The sequence below is a fragment of the Aulonocara sp. 'chitande type north' Nkhata Bay genome, linkage group LG9 (assembly GCF_057382095.1).
Source record: "Aulonocara sp. 'chitande type north' Nkhata Bay isolate Kocher_YH1m ecotype deep benthic linkage group LG9, A_spYH_male_GT1.1, whole genome shotgun sequence".
Classification (NCBI taxonomy): domain Eukaryota; kingdom Metazoa; phylum Chordata; class Actinopteri; order Cichliformes; family Cichlidae; genus Aulonocara; species Aulonocara sp. 'chitande type north' Nkhata Bay.
Window position 1 is genome coordinate 14,051,943 of NC_141352.1, and position 18,971 is coordinate 14,070,913.

Sequence of the window (18,971 nt, forward strand, 5' to 3'; positions counted from 1 at the left end):
CTGATTATATGTGGTTCTTGCTAAATTTGAAAGAATTGTGAATATAATGATAATATTTTTGAACTTTTGTTTATAATAAGGCCTCAGATCTGAATAAAATTTCAAACTTGTTCACAATCCATGTCATTAACATGTTTTATTGCATACCATGTTTTTCTTTCTTCTTTATTTTTTGTGGTATTATTTGGCAGAAGTCACTCATATCGCTTGCAGTGGGCAAAGCATACAAGCACACATTCAAAATAAAAGCGCTGGTATCAATTTTAAGGAGGATGCCCACAGCAGGACCACTTCCTGAGATTTAATAAAGACAAAAAATAAATCCAACCAGCTCAAATGTTTGTATACCTTTTAGAAAAGGTCTTTTTTTTAGTCTTTTCAACTTAAAAGCCTCACGTGTTATACTAGAACCAACCAGCAGAGGGCCCCTGCTGAGGATTCCCCATCAATTTCACAGGATTGGAAGAAGCTCTCATTCAGTGCCAACGCGGAATCAGGTCACCCTGTCTCAATCCCAGCCTGTAGCATCCCAGCATGACATAATAACTGTCACACTACCAGTGGACGGTGCGCTACTTATTTTGACACTTCTAAAATTTCTGTGAGAGATTTGGGTCGTGGGGTAGGGGTGGTGCTGACCAAGCCTGTGGCTCTTCATAATCCCAGGTTACAATCTTAGCCAACAGCTGTTTGAACTACAACGATGACCTAAATATGATCTGATTCATTCAGGGCTAATAGGTTTTGTCCGTTCCCTGCACCACACACTCACATGGAGCTTTCTGTTTGTGTGAAAATGGGATTTGTGAACAAGCTGTAACGGCACAGAGACATAAGCCTGTAATGACTCTAAAAACTGCATTCTGTTATTCCACAGAAACCTTTAAAAAAGTTGACTGACTGACAAAAGACAAACACAAAAGTCTAATGTAAATGAATTTGGCTTTTATTCATGGCAAGTTAACCTCGGTTGACTCGTGACAAACTGCAAACGGCTCTGCCAGCAAAAATCCATTTTCATATAAAACATGTTAATGTTAAATATGCTAATCCTGGAGCCACTTAGAGTTTCTGAAGTGTAGAGTTCAAGTAAATGTGCAGCTCGCTCCTCTTTTGTCATGTTCAAATTATTTCCTCTGGGCAGTATCTAAGCAGATTGCCACTCTGAAGTCAATGAAGTTTATTTGAAGAAACGATTTGGCTGTGCAGTGCCCTTGTAACCCCTTAGCAACTCATCACCATGTATATTAGACACACGCTCTTGGATAGCACTTAAGCCCCAATCGCCATGAGGAGTTAGGAGCGTGAAATTGTGCTCTTGAAATTCCAGACAATGTTATATCACTGCGCTCCCCGTGGCTCTGTGGGTTTAAATCACGGTTATTTTTCACCCCATTATTTTTCACTGTTTTAATGTCATAGCAGGAAACTGACCTCTCTGCTCTATAATGGGTTGGCTGTTTTTATGATCAGAGTGGCCACGTGTTACACGTCATCACTTCAGGCTCTCCTTTGTATGTCAAAACTTGCATGTAGTGTTTTGTTGTTTTTCTCCCCCTGAGCGGAGCCCCTAAAAATGCTATGGAGATCAAAAAGAAGACTGAGATTACTTTTCTAGCACTACATGGCTGAGGCATTTATAAATCATCAATAAGGCTAGGTTAATTGAGTCCACGGTCACTGTTAGTAGAAACTTTATTTCATTCGCAACATCCACACCTTGTGCACACGACTCATTCCCAGTCACTACGTGAAGTTAAGCTATGATCTGTGTTAACCCTTTAAAGCCTGGGCCATGAAATAATTACCAGAAAATTCTTTTTTTTAACTGACTGTTTAGTTTCTGATTGAATAAAAAATACATGTATACATTAATTTGCACATAATTGCTACATCAGGCATTGGTTTTTTGTTTTTTTGCAATTTACATTACTTTAAAAATGTGCAATTTATGTACGTTTTTTTTGGGGGGGGGGGATATCACACTGAGAGAAGCACGGCGGCACAGTGGTTAGCACTGTTGCCTCACAGCAAGAAGGTCATGAGTTCAATTCCACCATCAGGCCAGCAGGGGATTTCTGTGTGGAGTTTGCGTGGGTTCTCCCCGGGTATTGTGGCTTCCTCCCCCAGTCCAAAGACATGCACTTTGTGGGGATAGGTTTAATAAAAAATCTAAATTGCCCATCGGTGTGAATGTGAGTGCGAATGGTCGTCTGTCCCTGTGTGTTAGACTGGCGACCTGTCCAGGGTGTACCCCGCCTCTCGCCCTATGACAGCTGGGATAGGCTCCAGCAACCCTGGAAAGGATAAGCGGAAGCGAATGGATGGATATCGCACTGATAAACATGATATAATAAACATGATACACTTGGCTTTAAAGGGTTAATTGGGTTATGAAGGGTAAATGCGCAGGAAGTAATCTAAAAATTTCTTCCCAACCTGTCAGATTCAAAAGCTATACATTTCAGTCTTCACCCTTAATTGAAAAATGTCATCAAAAGCATTTAAATTTCTCTCTCTACATATAAAATATATACGTTAAATACATTCAGGGTTTGTCACTGTAAAGCAAAAGAAGAAAGCATCTAAAATATTGTCAGGCAGACGTCACGAGATTCATTACAAATCTTGCTTTGCTTTCTCAGCCAGTAATGACGAGATCATTATTACTCCTCGCCGAATGACTTAAAAGATATATTTTTTAATAAACTGCTTTTAATTAACACATTTTTTTCTGCGGTAGGTTTCAGTTTCAGAGTGTGTGTTACTGTCTTCTGCTTCAACACAGTGCAACGTACTACAAAAACACCGGCGTAATGAGCACCCAAGGCATAAGAAAATATAGGCCCGGCCATCCGTTAAAAAGCAATAAATATGAAAAATAAATTAGCTTAAAAACATTTCAAGTATCAAATCCCCTGGGTATTCGCTGTTTGACGTCAGCGTCGTGCACTTCTAATGCTGTCGCTATAGAGACAGCCGTTTTTAAAGAGGTCGGTCAGCATCCAAACATTGCTGGTAATTCTGAGCTCACCCTGTGCACCTAACTGTGTAAAGCTGAAAACCATAAACGCCAGATCTGTCGGACACCTTGGCCCGTATGTTTTTTTGTTGTTTGGAGGGGAGTGGGGGGTTTAGTGTACACGATATCCTCTGAGGTAATGATATTATTTCCTTTTCCCAGTAGCAATATGTCTCCTCGTTGCAGCCTCCAGCCTCTTTCTCTCCGCTTCCTCGGCTTTTTTCCTTTCTTCCTTTAGCTCCTTGTATCGCCACTTTGGAACCTGCAGAAAGTTCCCCCCTCCATCTTTGGAGCTGCTCTTCCTCCGAACCTGTGCCGGCTCATAAGTGGACGATGGGGCCTTGGACACTCTCACCTTGGGTATGGTGAAGCCTGGCCTCACACTGCTCCTCCTCAGCACCATGTGCATGGGCAACAAGCTGGTTCTCCGTAGCTCCATCGCTTGGTTATAAGACACCAAACCCAAGCTGGAGCTCCTGTGCCGAGGCACCAGGCTCTGAGCCTGAAGGCTGGCCCGGCGATCTGCTGAGTTCTTGGTCACCAGAGTCACGCGGGAGTTCTCAAAGAGTCTGAGATGGCTGTCCACCCTGTCAGGGTTGATGGAGCGAAGCTCCTTGGCGCGCTGCTGGCGAATGATCTCTGGGACCGCATAGCGCCGTTTGCCCACACCCGGAGGACTGTCAGGACACACCTGAAACAAAACCAGCAGAGTCTGATTGGTACTGATATCAGCAGCATTGCAGCAGCAATACTGGTGACTCTGGATGTCAATCATGCCTTTGTTTTCGGTATTGCAGACAGTTAATCTCACACGAATAACCTTCTTAGCGGATAAGGCTGGTGTTAATCATTTCCTTTAATTATTATGAACTAATCCTAAGGGAAATCACAGAATTGGTTGATATAATAAATGATAAATTAGTGCCACATTTTAAGTGTTATTACCATAATATGATCATTAACGTATAAGCACGAGTTTTATACTATACGGTGACAAAATAACTTTACCATTTGACTTTATGATTTCAAAAGCCAAGTCTGTGGAAGATTGTTTTCATACTGTTCAAAAACATTTGGCTTCATCTGAAGATAAGAAAAACAGTTTTGGTATCTCAAAGTTTGCCGAGTATAAGCACACATCATTGAATAACACAGAGAGCAACCTTACCACAGAGTGTTTATACTCATTCAATACCTCAGCTGAGGCTGTGATTGAGAAATACTTGTTGTGAGGAAGGCTGAAGAGGATTAATAAATAAATCAATAAATAGAATAAATAAATTCTAGAGCTTAGTCACTCACTGTGCGGCATGCCACAGCGATGAAAGGGCTCCTAATGCCAGTCGTAATAGAAACCATGTGGTCGATGGCGCCTTCATCCTCCGGGTTGGTGACATTTGCGATGTTGAAGATGTTGCGCATGGTGTCCGACAAGCGTTTCAAACAGCCGCGTGGCTCCTGGGATTTGGCCACCAGTGATGCCAGCGGGCGCCACTCTAGACTGGGAGAGCAATACTGACATCAGTTCATGTACCGACAGACGAAAAGGCATTTGTGTTGTGTTTTTTGTGTTGAATGTGTAATATTGTATGTTCTGTTCTTTTTAATGAGTCAGTGGTAACTTGCACTGACCTTTCTCAAGCAAGGCTTGTCTAGAAACACTAATGATGGCTACATAATCTGAAGCAGAGTCACAATTATTTATTTGCTACACAGCCTGCTATCAGGGCGAGATGATGTAAACAGAAAGCTCAGAAAGCTGCTTTTGTGGAGAGGATGCAAAGAAAAGGAGGACAGCAGGTACCTCATAATTGCACACAGCTTTTCATAACTCCATGTAAAGATAACAAGTGAGCAGGGCAGTAAATTCAACAAAGGGTCAGCGATTTTTTCTTCTCTTGGAAATCAGTTTAGAAAATGCCATCATAAACAAGGACTTGCACATCTTAGACAGCTAGCTGTGAATTGTACCTGTATGTATCACAGTACTGGTGTGGACAAGGCCGTTCTATTAAGCGCGTCATCACCCATGCAGTTTCATAACGGCCTGTAAACAAGGCCCAGTCCCTGGCAGTCAGTTGGCGGCCAAAGTCTTTTGCATTCAGGGCAGCTCCTGATGGACACAAAGAAGACAGGAAAAAGTTTAATTTGTGGATACACAAGCATGTAAGCTCAAAGATAACAAGGTGGGGACAGAGTGAGTTTGTGGCTAAAAGCTGTCTCGCTATGCTCACTGCAACTTGTGTACTCAGCACTCTCACAGGGTCAGTTAGCAGATTTGTGTAAATGCGTAAGAAGTCCATTATTTGGAAAAAAAAAATACGTTGAAATTAAATCCATCCTGACATTTAAACCTCCTGCTGTTATGCTTTGGCATCAAACCTCAACATAAATCCTAGTTATGACTAAAAAATAAATAAATAAATTACTGTCTACGTATTCAAATTGTCCATCTGTTCGCCAAATTTCTGAAAATAACATTTTCTGCAGTTATAATCTAACCCATTCCAAGTATTGCACTGCTACAGAGTTTCGTGCATTTAATTTAATTAAACGCATTTCCTTACCTGCCAACATGAGCGAGCGCACGCACTCCACCCTGCCCTGCATGGCGGCTTTCATTAGGGCGGTGAAGCCGTGACAGTTTCTTCTCTCTATATCCAACCCAGAGTAGTAGTTCAGCAGATAGTTGGTGATTGTTATGTGGCCTAGAGTAACAGAGAGACGGAAAATAGTTACTGTTGGTCGGACAGAGGTGCTAAATACTGCAGATCCTGCAATGGCCACTCGAGGCTGGCTATAAAACCGAGGCAATTCCTAAAGACTTCTGCATTAAAATGTCTTTACAGCAGATACAGAATTACAACCTGGTCTCTAGCTAGGCATTTCAGTCTGCAAGTAAAAGTTTACTGGTTCGATTCAGCCAGAGACACAGCTCCCTTTTGCATTATGAAGGGCATTTGATGTAAAACTGCTAAATGTGTAAACATGCAGAGTTACCCCCTTGTAGCAAGTCGAAAGTAGCTTCTAAAGTTCTGATTGACCGCCATGTTTTGACAGCCAGCTCAGCTGATCAGAGTCACTAGTCCTCAACTTTTATTTAGAGGTTGTTGATATAATTCCCTAACAAATAACACAGCTTGCTGAGCAGTTCATTATAGTAACAGACCATCCAATATATATGTTCTTAAGTTTTTGTAAGTGAAATTCAAGTATTAATATATATGTTACTAGTGATGCAGGTATCTGCATCTGGTACAGTCTAAGTAGGTCGGTAGCCTTCAATATCAAAAGAGCCATTTTAGCTCCACCTACCCAACAATGGGAGGAAAAGAGCAGGAAACGAAGGTGACGGGGACAGGGGGGCAGATTACAGATATAACTGAAAGAGGACAAATTAATACATACTGTATATGTATTAATAGGGTTATGGTTAACCCTAATTCTAACCCGTGGCTTGCGAGCTGAGCCGCAGTTTGCTGACCTCTTGCCTTGGTGCAGGGATGCCGCTTTCCTACCTAGATGGCTAGCATTAACTGAAACTAATGTGCTGAAAACTCTACAACCTCTCATGCAAATATGGCTACTCATGGCACCAAAAAATTAGGATAGGCGTTGACAAAAATGCCAAACTTTAGAGGCTTCAGAATCATAGTTTAAAAACCACTGGGTGTCATGGTGGCTACATCCATCTTCTATTTACAGTCTATATTTAAAGTAAATGAGTAAAATGAGCAGCCCTGCTACAACACTATAAGAAAATGCCTTGAAAATCAGTTTCCCATCATGCATTCACACATGCTAACAATATTTTTGAAGGAAATCATTGATATCATACGACTGGTCAAACAACATAGTCAGTGGCTCTATGTTCAAACACAAGTTTGAACATAGAGCCAGTTCAAACTTGTGTTTTTCTGGTGCTCATATGTGCGTTCATCTGTATCAGCATATTGTGTGTGTGTGTGTGTGTGTGTGTTTGTGCGTGTGTACAGTATTTGTTTCTGTACATGTAAGAGTCTAGCAAGACTGTGAATCAGCCTGTCAGTGTGTGTATTTGACTACTGCGAGCTGTGATTATATGGTTATGTGTTACCTGCTTGCGCAGCAGTGATCAGAGCCGTGTTTCCCTCGCTGTCCTGCCAGTTGACATCTAGGTACGGACACTGAGACAGCGCTATGACGACATCCACGTAACCTTGGTAGCACGCAACCAGTAGTCCTATCTGAGACGAAAAAGTGACAGGGCAGGAAAAAGAGATAGAACAGTTGAAAAAAAAAGAGAAGGGAGATATATATATATAAGGTTAGAATCAGCAAAATCGCTAAGGTGAACGAAAAAGAAGGTGAAGCAAAACTGCAATAAAGTGCTGACATATACGAAACAGTCTGCAGAAAAATGCCATCAAGGCAGCGCCGGTAAAAATCCACAAGACCAGTGAACCTGTGTGCAGTTCCCAAAACTAATATCTGTGATTAAACATGACATCTGTTGTGTTTTCGCTGAGAAACCTTAAACTCAAAAAAGCTATCTTCCTGTCTGATGTTGTTGTGTACTTTTTCGTGGATGTGTTTTTCTGCCAGAATAGTTGCTCTTTTATATGTGTGTGGACAAATGTGTAAAGGTTAGTCTGTGGGTGAAACTCTATGAGGCCTGGTGAGTGTTTGACACTGGAAAACTCCAGCAAAAGTTGTGTACTTTCTGGAAGGTGCACACTTCCTTGGCCAAGACAAACAAGTTGACTGAGCGAGCAGAATTCAGGAACTCAGCGTTCTCAGGTGATGTATCTTCACAGATATACAGGCAATACTTTATATGTAGCCAGACAGACAGACAGATAGATGCTGAATATAAAATAATAAATAAATCTAATAATATTATATACAACATATATGACACTTCATTAGTTACATTTATTCAACTTCTCATAAATACAAATATCTAATCAGGCAATCACTGAGCAGCAACTCAGCACACTTAGGGAATAGCGAATACGGTGAAGTCGACATTCTGAAGTTCAAACCAAGCATCAGAATGGGGAAGAAAGGTGACTTAAGAGACTTTGAACATGGCATGGTTGTTGGTGCCAGATGGGCTGGTCTGAGTGTTTCAGAAACTGCTGATAAACTGTGATTTTCCTGCACAACCACCTTCAGCGCTTACAAAGAATGATCCCAAAAAAGAAAATATCTCACGAGAGCCAGTTCTGAGGGCCAAAATGCCTTGTTGACGCCAGAGGTCAGAGGAAAATGACAAGACTTCTTCTCATAAGCCAGCTTACAAATATAATTATAAGAATGCAACAGTAACACAAATAAACACATCTCAGAACGCACAACAGATGAAACCTTGAAGGAGCTGGGCTATAGCAGCACAAGACCACACTGGGTGCCACAGCTGTCAGCTAACAACAAGTTTGTTGAGTAAGAAGAAGAAAAAAAACAAAATAATTGTGCGCAACTAGAAATCCGTGTAGCCTGATTATAGGCAATCCAGATGAGCAAGGAGAAGAAACAAAGGGGGCATTCTCTGAATTCTGAATTTGGAGCTGACAGGCAAACAACATGTTCATTACTTAACAAGCTACCAGACCCTACCCGGACTTTAAATCTAAATAAACTATCTAAATATGCTGTATTAAAGCCAGGAGTGCTAAAAAGAACAAGTCACACCTACTCCTTGTCATGTTTCAGCTGCACGTTGCACATGTATTCTGCTACAGGTTTATACACTGAGTAATACTGTAGTACTTTTTTGTTCTGTCTTGCATTTGCAGTAACACAAAATGTCAACTGTGCTAAAATAAAACGAGGTCAAGTTGACCACAAAGACTCGTATATCTCAACTTATACTACACATCATCAAGGTAACCCTATACTATTACCTTTCACACTCAATTTCTTTTAAAATGTGGTGTTCTCTTTATGACAGACCAGCCTGATGCTTTGCACCTTTTTGGCACAATACGTTTTTAATCTTGGTTTCCAAGCACACGGTGTTATTCCCCTAATTAATCTTTTCAGCTCTGGCATGAATGCAATCGAAAGTAATCTCAGTATGAAATCTTAAATATAAAAACAAATGAAGATCGGTACGGATAAGGCCCGAAGATTTATATAAACCTCTCAAATTTATGCATATTCATAGGCTGGTAATTATAGTCAAAACAGAAAAACTTCAAGAAAAATCACAGTGTTTCGTTTTTTAAGTCGCGGAGTGTTTCAATTATCTCTAATTTAATAGGCTTCAACCGTATGTCTTTGCACCCAATAAATATAATGTTTTGATAAATCATTTAATTATAGCTTTTTGTCACAGTGCGGGTAGGATTGCTTAAGCATCGGCTTTATTTATGTTAATCAGACACATCACACATCACACTGAGATTCCTATTAAAATATAGGAGACAAGCTTTTGGTTGAGGTTGAAGAGAGGTTCAATTATCCCTCAGATTTTACAGGACATGGACCTTAGCCGTATTAAACACTGAACTGTGAACTAAAACAAGTCAGTTGGAGACACAGTCGCACTAATTTTGGCACATCTGAGAAAAACAGCTGACAAAGGTCCTGCAGAGTAACTACTGGACTGTCTCAGAGAAGTTCACTTACACTGGCACAGCTTCAAATAGTTCCCTCTGCTTAGACACTCTCACGTAGACCTTGTCTGTGTCTCTCACGCTTTCTCACATACGCAAACACACATTCTTGGCAGCCCTCCGGTTGTGATGTGATGTACTTTAGCAGCACGCCCTGCAGCATGTCTCGAGCAATCTAAATCGTCTGACTTTGTTTTTGTTTTCCTTGCGAACCTTTGTCACACACAGGTATAAACACATACAAGCTTCTTTATTTATCCCAACCGCCCGACGTACTTGTTACGTTCCTGTCATACACACTACTGCAATCAGTTATTTAATGCACGTTAATGGTAGCTGCTGACAATGATGGAGCGCAGCAACGTACAGATATATAGGCTGTATACCAGCATCAGACCAACCTCCCCCTCCTCGATTGTCATAAATGGGCAAATAATGACAGGAAACTGGGAAAATCTCCATCATGAGAAAAAAAAAGAATGTGATCAAAAGCATAGGTTTGCATCATTATAATCAATAATTCAATCAATCACTTCCAGTGACGGACGATAATTAACAAGAATTCTCAGGGGGATTGGGTATTTTGTCTTTAGGGCAAATGAAGTTGCAGACCGGTTGCTGATGGACATCAACACATGTTCTCACTGTCCCCTGTGACATCACTCATTCTCATACTGACCTTTTCTTTTCAAGTAAAGTAATTGCATTGAATACATTGAAAATGTCTTAACTAATGCCAAATGTTACTATTTACTGTTAGGTTCTTCTGTGCACAGTCAAAACTGAAAGACGTTCCAAAGTAGGTTTAGTAGAAAGCACTTAAAAGTCATCCATCACTTCATAGCATTAACATGTTGGAGCATGAATGGTGTCAGGTTTATGTTGCATTCGGAAAATAATGGAAGCTAGCTAAAAACGTCTTTCAAAAATATCATCAGCTGCTGAAATTATTAGGTCAAACAGGGTGCTCTTATATAATAAAACATAAATAAATGAATTTTCAGCAGAGACCATGTTGATCAAATGCGTGCACAGGTCTTAACAAGATTAGGCTGAAGAATTCTAGCATCACTCGATTTAAAACTTGCATCTTGCAATCAAGATTATAATGTGTATTCTGATGAGCGGGCACGCATACACACATACACTGGACTGCCTGGACTTAGATGACCACACACACACACACACACACACACACACACACTAACACACTAAGTAATCTGAGGAATATCCAGTGCTAGGAATAGAAAGGCTTAGCCTTATCAGTCAGAAAGACACGGAGACAGGGGGGAGGGAGAAACATAACCATGTATCTGCAGTTAATGTGGCAACACTCCAAAGACTGGTTCCAAAGAAGATGACACAATACGATGCAATACCCAGTGTAACCTTTAAAATTCCTTGATACACAATAAACATGTTTGCAGTAGTACCACGTTATCTTCACCGTGGATACGTTTTTTGATTTATGCTGGTCCTAAAAGAAAAGAGGAACTGCATCTTTTTAAGCAGCCAGTTATTAATTTTAGAGCTGCATAGTTTGTACGTAGTGAAAAAGTGTTGATAATCCAAAGAACGGCCGGTGTGTCCTGTGATTTCGATCACTCTGCAGTGGTGGAAAAGTTGGCACTCAAATAAAAGCCTTACTTAATACATATCAATATAAATAGGAAAGCATGTTTCCAATTAGAAACTTGCTAAAAAACAGCTCTCTTTCCGGTTGTATTGCTCTTTACCCTGGAGTGACTTAAAGGTGTATGTTCAAACACATGCCGCCTTCTTCAGCGAACTATTCTGACTACTTTCTGCACTTATGGAAGCCTAACTGTAGCAGACAGCCTGCATGTCTGCAGCCTGTGCAAACCACATGTGAATAAATCAAAATGAAAACATTCAATTCCTTTTTAACTTTACAGGAAACCTCAGTACACATGAGCCACATGCTAAAGACCACCCTCATTCACATCCGTCAGACACACCACGGACACAGACATACCAGGCCATGTTTCTGTCAATATCGCCCCTGTTAAATGTCTTTCTGTCTGCAGCTGAGCGTTCACACAACTGTATCAAATCAGATGTGTATGACTGTCGCTTTGATTTTTCCACTCATCAGTATTTGCTAGCAGCGTCGAGCTCGCTACCATCTGCAGTGCCACATTTCTGTCTCTATCTGACTATGCTTCATTTAGTCTATCTGCCTGCCGGCTTGTTGGTCGATACGTGTGTTGGTCAGCTGTTCTTTCTGTTGGGCGACTTTGCTGGCTCTCTCAGCAGATGAAACATACCGTATCTGTCCTGGTTTGTCAACTGACCCCAATCTATTTGGAAATTTGGAATTATTATATTTGATCTGTGTATAAATCAGGTTGATAGGATTCTGTGCGTGTTTACTGAGTGCACATATGAGCATGACAAATTACCCAATTGATTGCGAGGGGAACACACAGTGTAGTAAACAGGGTCAGATGGGCTTTGAGGACAGAGCTGATACCTGAACGCTAGAAGAATTACCACTAATGTGTACCATGACCATATTATTCTTTTACTTTTAACATGAGAATGACGATAATTTGTTGACATTTAATCCATCACGTCAGCCACAATGTCGCAATGAGAGCATGGAGATTTTGATAAAGTGTGCTGCAATCATATCACTGGAAAATTGGATACACATTAAACACACATACTTGTCATTATGTTTATTCCTAAATTCAGAATGCAGACATTTAATTAAGTTTCAATATGTGCACTTGGCAGCAGAAAATGCAGTTTTATTGCTTTTCAAAGCCTGTGTTGACACCAAATGTGAGTTTTCACAAGAACTAAGAAGGCCTCCTAAACATGCTGGGAAATGAAAAACAGGCATCAAAAGTTAATTGTTTTATGACAGCAGTGGTTCTGAAGAAAAATATCCTTTAGAGGATAAGCCTTCTCATAACCTTCACAAGTTATTCTCATAACACCACAAAACATTTGACTAAAAGTGGAGGCTTCAAGTGTTCAGTGAATCAATGTTGTCAAATTCCCCTTGAATTCCTGAGGGGCCATATGAAACTTTTGTTCTCTTTCTCTTTTAACTACACTCTGGTTTTTAATCGTTTTACTGGAAAACATCCATGCTGCAGAAGTACCTGTTTGCACAACACAGAATCTCTCACAGTTTCTGGGCTACAAGTCTGCAGCAGACTTTGTACTCAGTGGTCCCCAACTTTTTTTGCGCCACGGACCAGTTTAATGTCCGACAATATTTTACCCGTAACAAATTTCCCACGTGTGGGACTAGTAAAGGTTATCTTAATCTTAATTTCACAGACCGCCCTTTAAGGTGTCGTGGATAAATACAACAAAATAAAATGATACGACCAAGACAATAATAAACGCAAATTAATTGTGTAATTGTGTAACTTAGAAGCGTCCTCCTGAAATGCGGCAACAACATTGAGAGTAACATCCTCCTCTCTGCCCCTTCATACTCTCTGGTTGCTATTGTAACGAGCAAATATTTATTTCAAAATAAGACACACAACTACAACACAGGAAAAGACCCAAGGAAACCGAGTTAATGATAAAACCCCCAAAAACCATAAATTTCACACCCGAGCCTCAACTCTCAAGGCCCAGTACCAAACGACACACGGACCGGTCCGGAGGTTGGGGACCGCTGCTCTAGCTTAGCTTTCCTTTTGGAGGGGACCAGAGGAAATGACCTGAAATAGTGACTAAACTAGGCAACATACACTCATACGTGCGTCTACGGAGCTTATCAAGTTTTGAAAAAACAGTATTCAGGTTATTACTAAAACCTGGTCTTTTCATATTGGCCTGATGTGTCTGTGCTTCAGTGATTCTAAGCCAGGGGTGGGCAATCTCAGTCCACGAGGGCCGGTGTCCCTGCAGGTTTTAGATCTCACCTTGGGTCAACACACCTGAATCACATGATTAGTTCGTTACCAGGCCTCTGGAGAACTTCAGGACTTGTTGAGGAGCTAATTTAGCCATTTAAATCCGCTGTGTTGGTTCGAGGACACATCTAAAACCTGCAGGGACACCGGCCCTCGTGGACTGAGATTGCCCACCCCTGCTCTAAGCTCTCTGTACTTAAACTACTTATGGACGCTAGATAACTATAATCTACCATCTTTTTAACATATTTGGACGAAAACTTTACCACAGTCCTTTTGATGGTCTAGATTAAGAATCTTTCGATAATAATTTTCTTTTTAAACTGATGATTAGTGACAGAGGAAGTGGCGTGTATGTTGTACTCAGACTAGGCCAGGGATGTAACAACCGCCTTTGTTTTACATGCCACTTGATGAAGCTATATTAAGACGCTGACATCTGTGTCAGGATGTGTTTCCAGTAGATGTGTTACCTAACCTGTATTGTGTCTCTGAGTATGTGCATATCCCCAAGGTCACAGGGCACGACAAAGCTAATGGTACATGCACAACCACACATCCTAGTCATCTGGAAGTCTCTTTTCCGATATCTCTCACTGCAGCTACACTCAAACACACACTAAATGCGAGCATGTGTCTTCCGTTTCAAAGTGCCTTGAGGACCTTTGACCTTTTCCCTGTTATATACTTTATAACATACACATATGTTCAGGTCACAAGGACTCCTTTCCATGTTCTCATGACTGGATGCACTATGTAAATGCAGAGAAATAAGGAGGGGTAGGAGATGATGAGAGACAGATGTTTAGAAAAAAGGGAGGTGAAATGTAAGAAGCGACAGATGGGGTCGGCCTCTAGGTCAAAGAAGCAGATTTGTGATATAAGACCACAAAAGCGCTCCTTATCTGAATCTACAGTGCTGTGAAACTTCATCCTCTCAGCTTAAACTAGCTGCAAACAGCCGAAAACTATGCTTATATATTTGGCTTTTTTCCTTGTGTAAAGATCTAGGCATGTGTGCTGCTTGGCACTGGGCTAAAGGGATTCTCCAACTTTCACTAAGTAAAGCCACAAAGACAATGGTGACTGACATGTGCTGCCTTACCCCACACTGAAGGCCAGCTCAATTACAATTATTGAAATGTCCTGATGAATAAATACAAGTATAGCATGCCATCACTGTGGATTTATCTCTTTGCCCTGGGCTGCAGCTGTTTGGCAGGACTGAAGCGATGCAGATTGATTCCACTGCAAATAGATGAAAACTAACATTCATTTTAGTTTATTAGGATCATTGATCAAAACCACTGAAGAGGACAATCTGGTTCACATAATTAACTGACATATAATTTGGTTTATGCTAGCGCTTAATTCTATAAGACATATTTGAAATGCAGCCAGCTGTAACGGAAATGGATCCAATCCTATTCTGAACTTTATGGTTTTAAAATGCATCCTGGTTCAGACTCTCATCTCATTGATATATATAATACGTTTACTCACAGACTCATACAAAATGAATCCACATATAAGTTAATGCATTTGAAGTAATAGTCGTTCACTGTCATGTGAAAAAGAAAGTGCACCCTCCTTCAGGACACAATAAAAAAAAATCATCTGGTCCTTAGCAGGTCGTAAAATCAGGTAAATATAACCTCCATAGTACATCAAAATATGACATATTACACTGTGTCAGCCAAAATACAAACGCAGTTCATGAAAAACTAAGTGCATCGTTATGTGAATTCAGAGCATAGGTCGACACTCGGTCCTGCTTATCAAATCCACTTGATTAACTGATCATTAGCACGTGTGAACACCTCTATAAAAGCACAGCTACAATTAGCATGTTAAATAGCAATGCAATTAGGAAAAGACTGAACAATTACAACTTGTTTGGAAAGGTTGCCAGGAGAAAGACCCTTTTTACTCTAAAAAGAAATGGCAGCACAGCTTAGGTTTGGGACTTATTTAAGACTTCGGACAGATAAGACCAAAGTGGAGATGTTTGACCATAATGAAGAGTGCTACATTTGAGGACCAAACATAGTGTGTCAGCACAAACGCCACATGTCAACTGTCAACCACATAGGGGGAGGTGTGATAATTTGGGTTTGTTTTGCAGCCCCAGGTCCTCGACATCTAGCAGTCAGTGCTAACTCTGTACACCAAAGTTCTCTAGATTCAAATCTGAGGCCGAGCGTCCGACAGCTAAAGCTTGGCGGAAACTGGGTCATGCAAAAGGCAACGATCCCAAGCACAGCAGCAAATCTGCAACAGCACAGCTGAAAAGAAAAGAATCAAGGTGTTGCAATGGCCCAGTCCAGACCTAGAGACACTAGTGTAACTTATAAAAGCTGCACACAAATGAATGCCTGCAAACCTCAATGAACCAAAGCAACGTTGTAAAGAAGAGTGGAGCAAAACTCCTTTACAGTGATTTGAGAGACTGATAAGGTCACACAGAAAAACAATTTCTTCAAGCCATAGCTGGAAATTTGATATTACCAGATATTCTTGGGCTGTACTTAGTTTTTCACAGGTTTTTAATAAATAAATATAGACAATCTATAACATGTTCTTCTGACGCTATATTTTCTTAATGCCTGCTAAAGACCAGATGACTTTTGTTATGAAGGCCTGATACATAAAACCTTAGAAGCACTTTCTGTTTCACACATAAATACGCCTGCATGACCACACGCGCAGAAAGGAGTGGTGTGTTTCCTCAAAAATCACAAGAGCCTTCAGTGTTTTTTAAAGCGCCTGAGCATTCTAGCTCCTCATAAACTGAGATCTGTCATCACACACAGGCACACACACAGAAACTCACACATAGAGGCCTTTCAGAAAGGCCTATCAGATAAAGGTGTGAGCTCATTATGAAAATAAACAAAGCAGAGGAAAAGTGCAAAAACAGCTGTCAGAAGTAAACTGCATGTAGGCCTAAGTCACAGAACTACAGAGACACTAATGTAAGCTACACTGACTTCCATATGACATGCATTACAAGTTGTAGAGGTCAAACCTTCCCGAAAATTGAAAATAGCTGAGTAAGCCAGAAAGCTCGGATTTAATTATTTCAGTCTGAAAATCTTTGACTGCATTTGTTGCACAAAGAATGGGCCTAAGATACTGTTAGATATAACTGGGAACTCCAAACATAAACCTTGTGAAACTGTTTCGAGATGCACGTTTTACAACAACTCTTGGTGTCACTGTGGAGGTGATCTAAAGCCACGTGTGTGAAGTTACTCGGAGTTTCTGTTGTGTGCTTCATACCCTGTTATTCCTGTCAGTCTCCTTGACCTCCTCCTCCTTCACACCATGCCGGATCATTATCCGGACTATGGCCGCGTTGTTGGTGCAGCACGCCTGGAAAAAAGACAGCGGCTCCGGGCTGTCCGGAGACGGGGAGCGCTCCGAGTCCGCGAACACATCATCCGGTGGATAGAAGGAGTCGTCCGACGCGATGCTCCGACAATCATCCAGGTCCTCAAAGTCAACTTCTTCGAACTCGTCATGGTCGTCCTCGCTTCCATCCTCAGTGTCCTCCTCACACGAGCCCAGGGAGTCCTCGTCCACATAGTGGGACAGAGGCTCCTCAGTTATGGTCGGGTGAACTTGGCGGATGTCTCCCCCGACTTTTTGCTGCTGCTGCTGCTGGAGCTGGAGCTGTCTGACTCGGACCGACGAGGCGCCTCCTCCATCCCTGTCGTCCGTGATCAGCACCATCTAAGCCCCGAGCCTAGGGTACCTAGGGTGGAGCGCAGCTTGGCAAAGGGCGCGCGAGCATCCAGACTGGCTGTCTCTCCACGACAACTAAACTAACGCGCGGGGAAAGTCCGTGAAATCGCCTTCGAGAGCCCAAATCACATAAAACACTTGATTCGTTTCCTCATTCTAATTAAAAAAATTACCCCACTTCTCAGTTTGGAGATTTGTGAGCCATAAAAAGTCCTGCGAAGTAAGCAAGTACGGAGTGCGTCCTCAAAACGAAACCACGTTGTGTTTTCGTTATGAGTTATCCGGCTCGAGGGTACCCGGAGACAGATACAATTTGGGTACTTTCAAAAAGTGTTGCTACAGCGAAAAAAAGGGAAAAACGGACTACAAGTGCAGGCACACAGGGACGTCCCACCTAGGGCGGAGAGAGGCAGCTGCATGTTAACCTACAGTCGCCTAATCCGATTAGAGGTGACTGGGACCTCTCTCTCTCTCTCTCACTCTGTGTGTGTGTGTGTGTGTGTGTGTGTGGGTGTGTGTTGGATTATACTGCTGGTTGTAGCCCTATAGGAAACAATATTCCGAGAATAGTATAATAATATGGATAATATATGGATTTTTGACTATGTTTGGGAATTAGCATAGTTAGTATTCAATTCTGGACTTTTAAGTGCAATACTAAAAAGATTGAAGTAAATATGAGATTGTATCTGACATGCATCTAGTTAATCCAGCAAACACTGAAGAAGCCCCTGATGTTAAAAGAAGGGCTACAATTTTAATGATCATATTTTCTACAGGTCAGAGATAATGTCTTTCTTTCTTTTCTTTTCTTTTTTTTAATCCTCAGCCACCTCTCTCTCTATATATATATATATGTCACTCTTTCTTATTTCCATGAGTCAGTCCAGATAATACAGACTTAGATTGGCCTTCATTACTCGGTACTAAACTACAGGCTTGTGTCTACGCTTTTGAGTAACCGCTTTCATCTCATGGAAACTTCACACTAATTTGGAAGGAAAATACATATCGTTCAGCTCTGGGCAAAGCAAAACAACTGACTGTGTGGGCTCAACACTGAAACCTTTTGTGTAAAAATAAGCAAAACCTTACCAAAAAAATCACTTAGTGTAACACTAATCCCATCTGTCATTACATATGTGGTGTCACCATTGTGGTTGGGTAAAAAGATTTAGAAGTTCTGAAAACCTCACATAGATGATGTTGCAGAAGCAATATCAGCTCACACTGTCTGCGCTAGTTCTCTACATCTGACCTCTGCTTGATTCTGATGACTGTTTCATTCGACTTTACACTGAAAGGCAGGATTTCTGGGAATTTTGTCTTAAACTCAAATTCTAAGATGTAGTGTAGTGTAGTATCCTTTTTTCTCTCAGTAACAATAACATCAATTTGCTGACATCATCTGCTTTGGAAAAGAATCAAGTGCATAACAGTCCCAGTGTGTCCCTATTATTATTATACCTTCATCTACGCCCAGCTGAGAGCTCTGCTCTCCCATGGCTCATCCATCTCTGTCGTATCACTCTGCTGCTGTGTGGGTATCAGTCACTGTTAGCACTTTCAGAGATATATATCTGTGAAATTTCACTTTCTGCTCAGGCAGCAGAGGACTCAAAGACACCAGAGCAATAGATCACAGACTCGAATGCCTCACCTCCAGCTTTGAGTTAGTTTAGATCTGTGGTGAAGCTG

General features: G+C 41.2%; 1 protein-coding gene across 1 annotated transcript; it reads right to left on the reverse strand.

The window, feature by feature from the left end:
* Positions 1-925: 925 nt before the first annotated feature.
* On the reverse strand, positions 926-17,696 carry ankrd33ba (ankyrin repeat domain 33ba). Its single transcript, XM_086305985.1, has 6 exons — positions 16,809-17,696; positions 7,119-7,248; positions 5,590-5,730; positions 4,994-5,135; positions 4,325-4,523; positions 926-3,713 (listed from the first exon to the last, which is right to left on the reverse strand). The coding sequence occupies exons 1-6, from the start codon at positions 17,259-17,261 to the stop codon at positions 3,168-3,170; spliced, it is 1,611 nt and encodes a 536-aa protein (XP_086162111.1). The 5' UTR covers positions 17,262-17,696; the 3' UTR covers positions 926-3,167.
* Between the last annotated feature and the right edge of the window lie 1,275 nt (positions 17,697-18,971).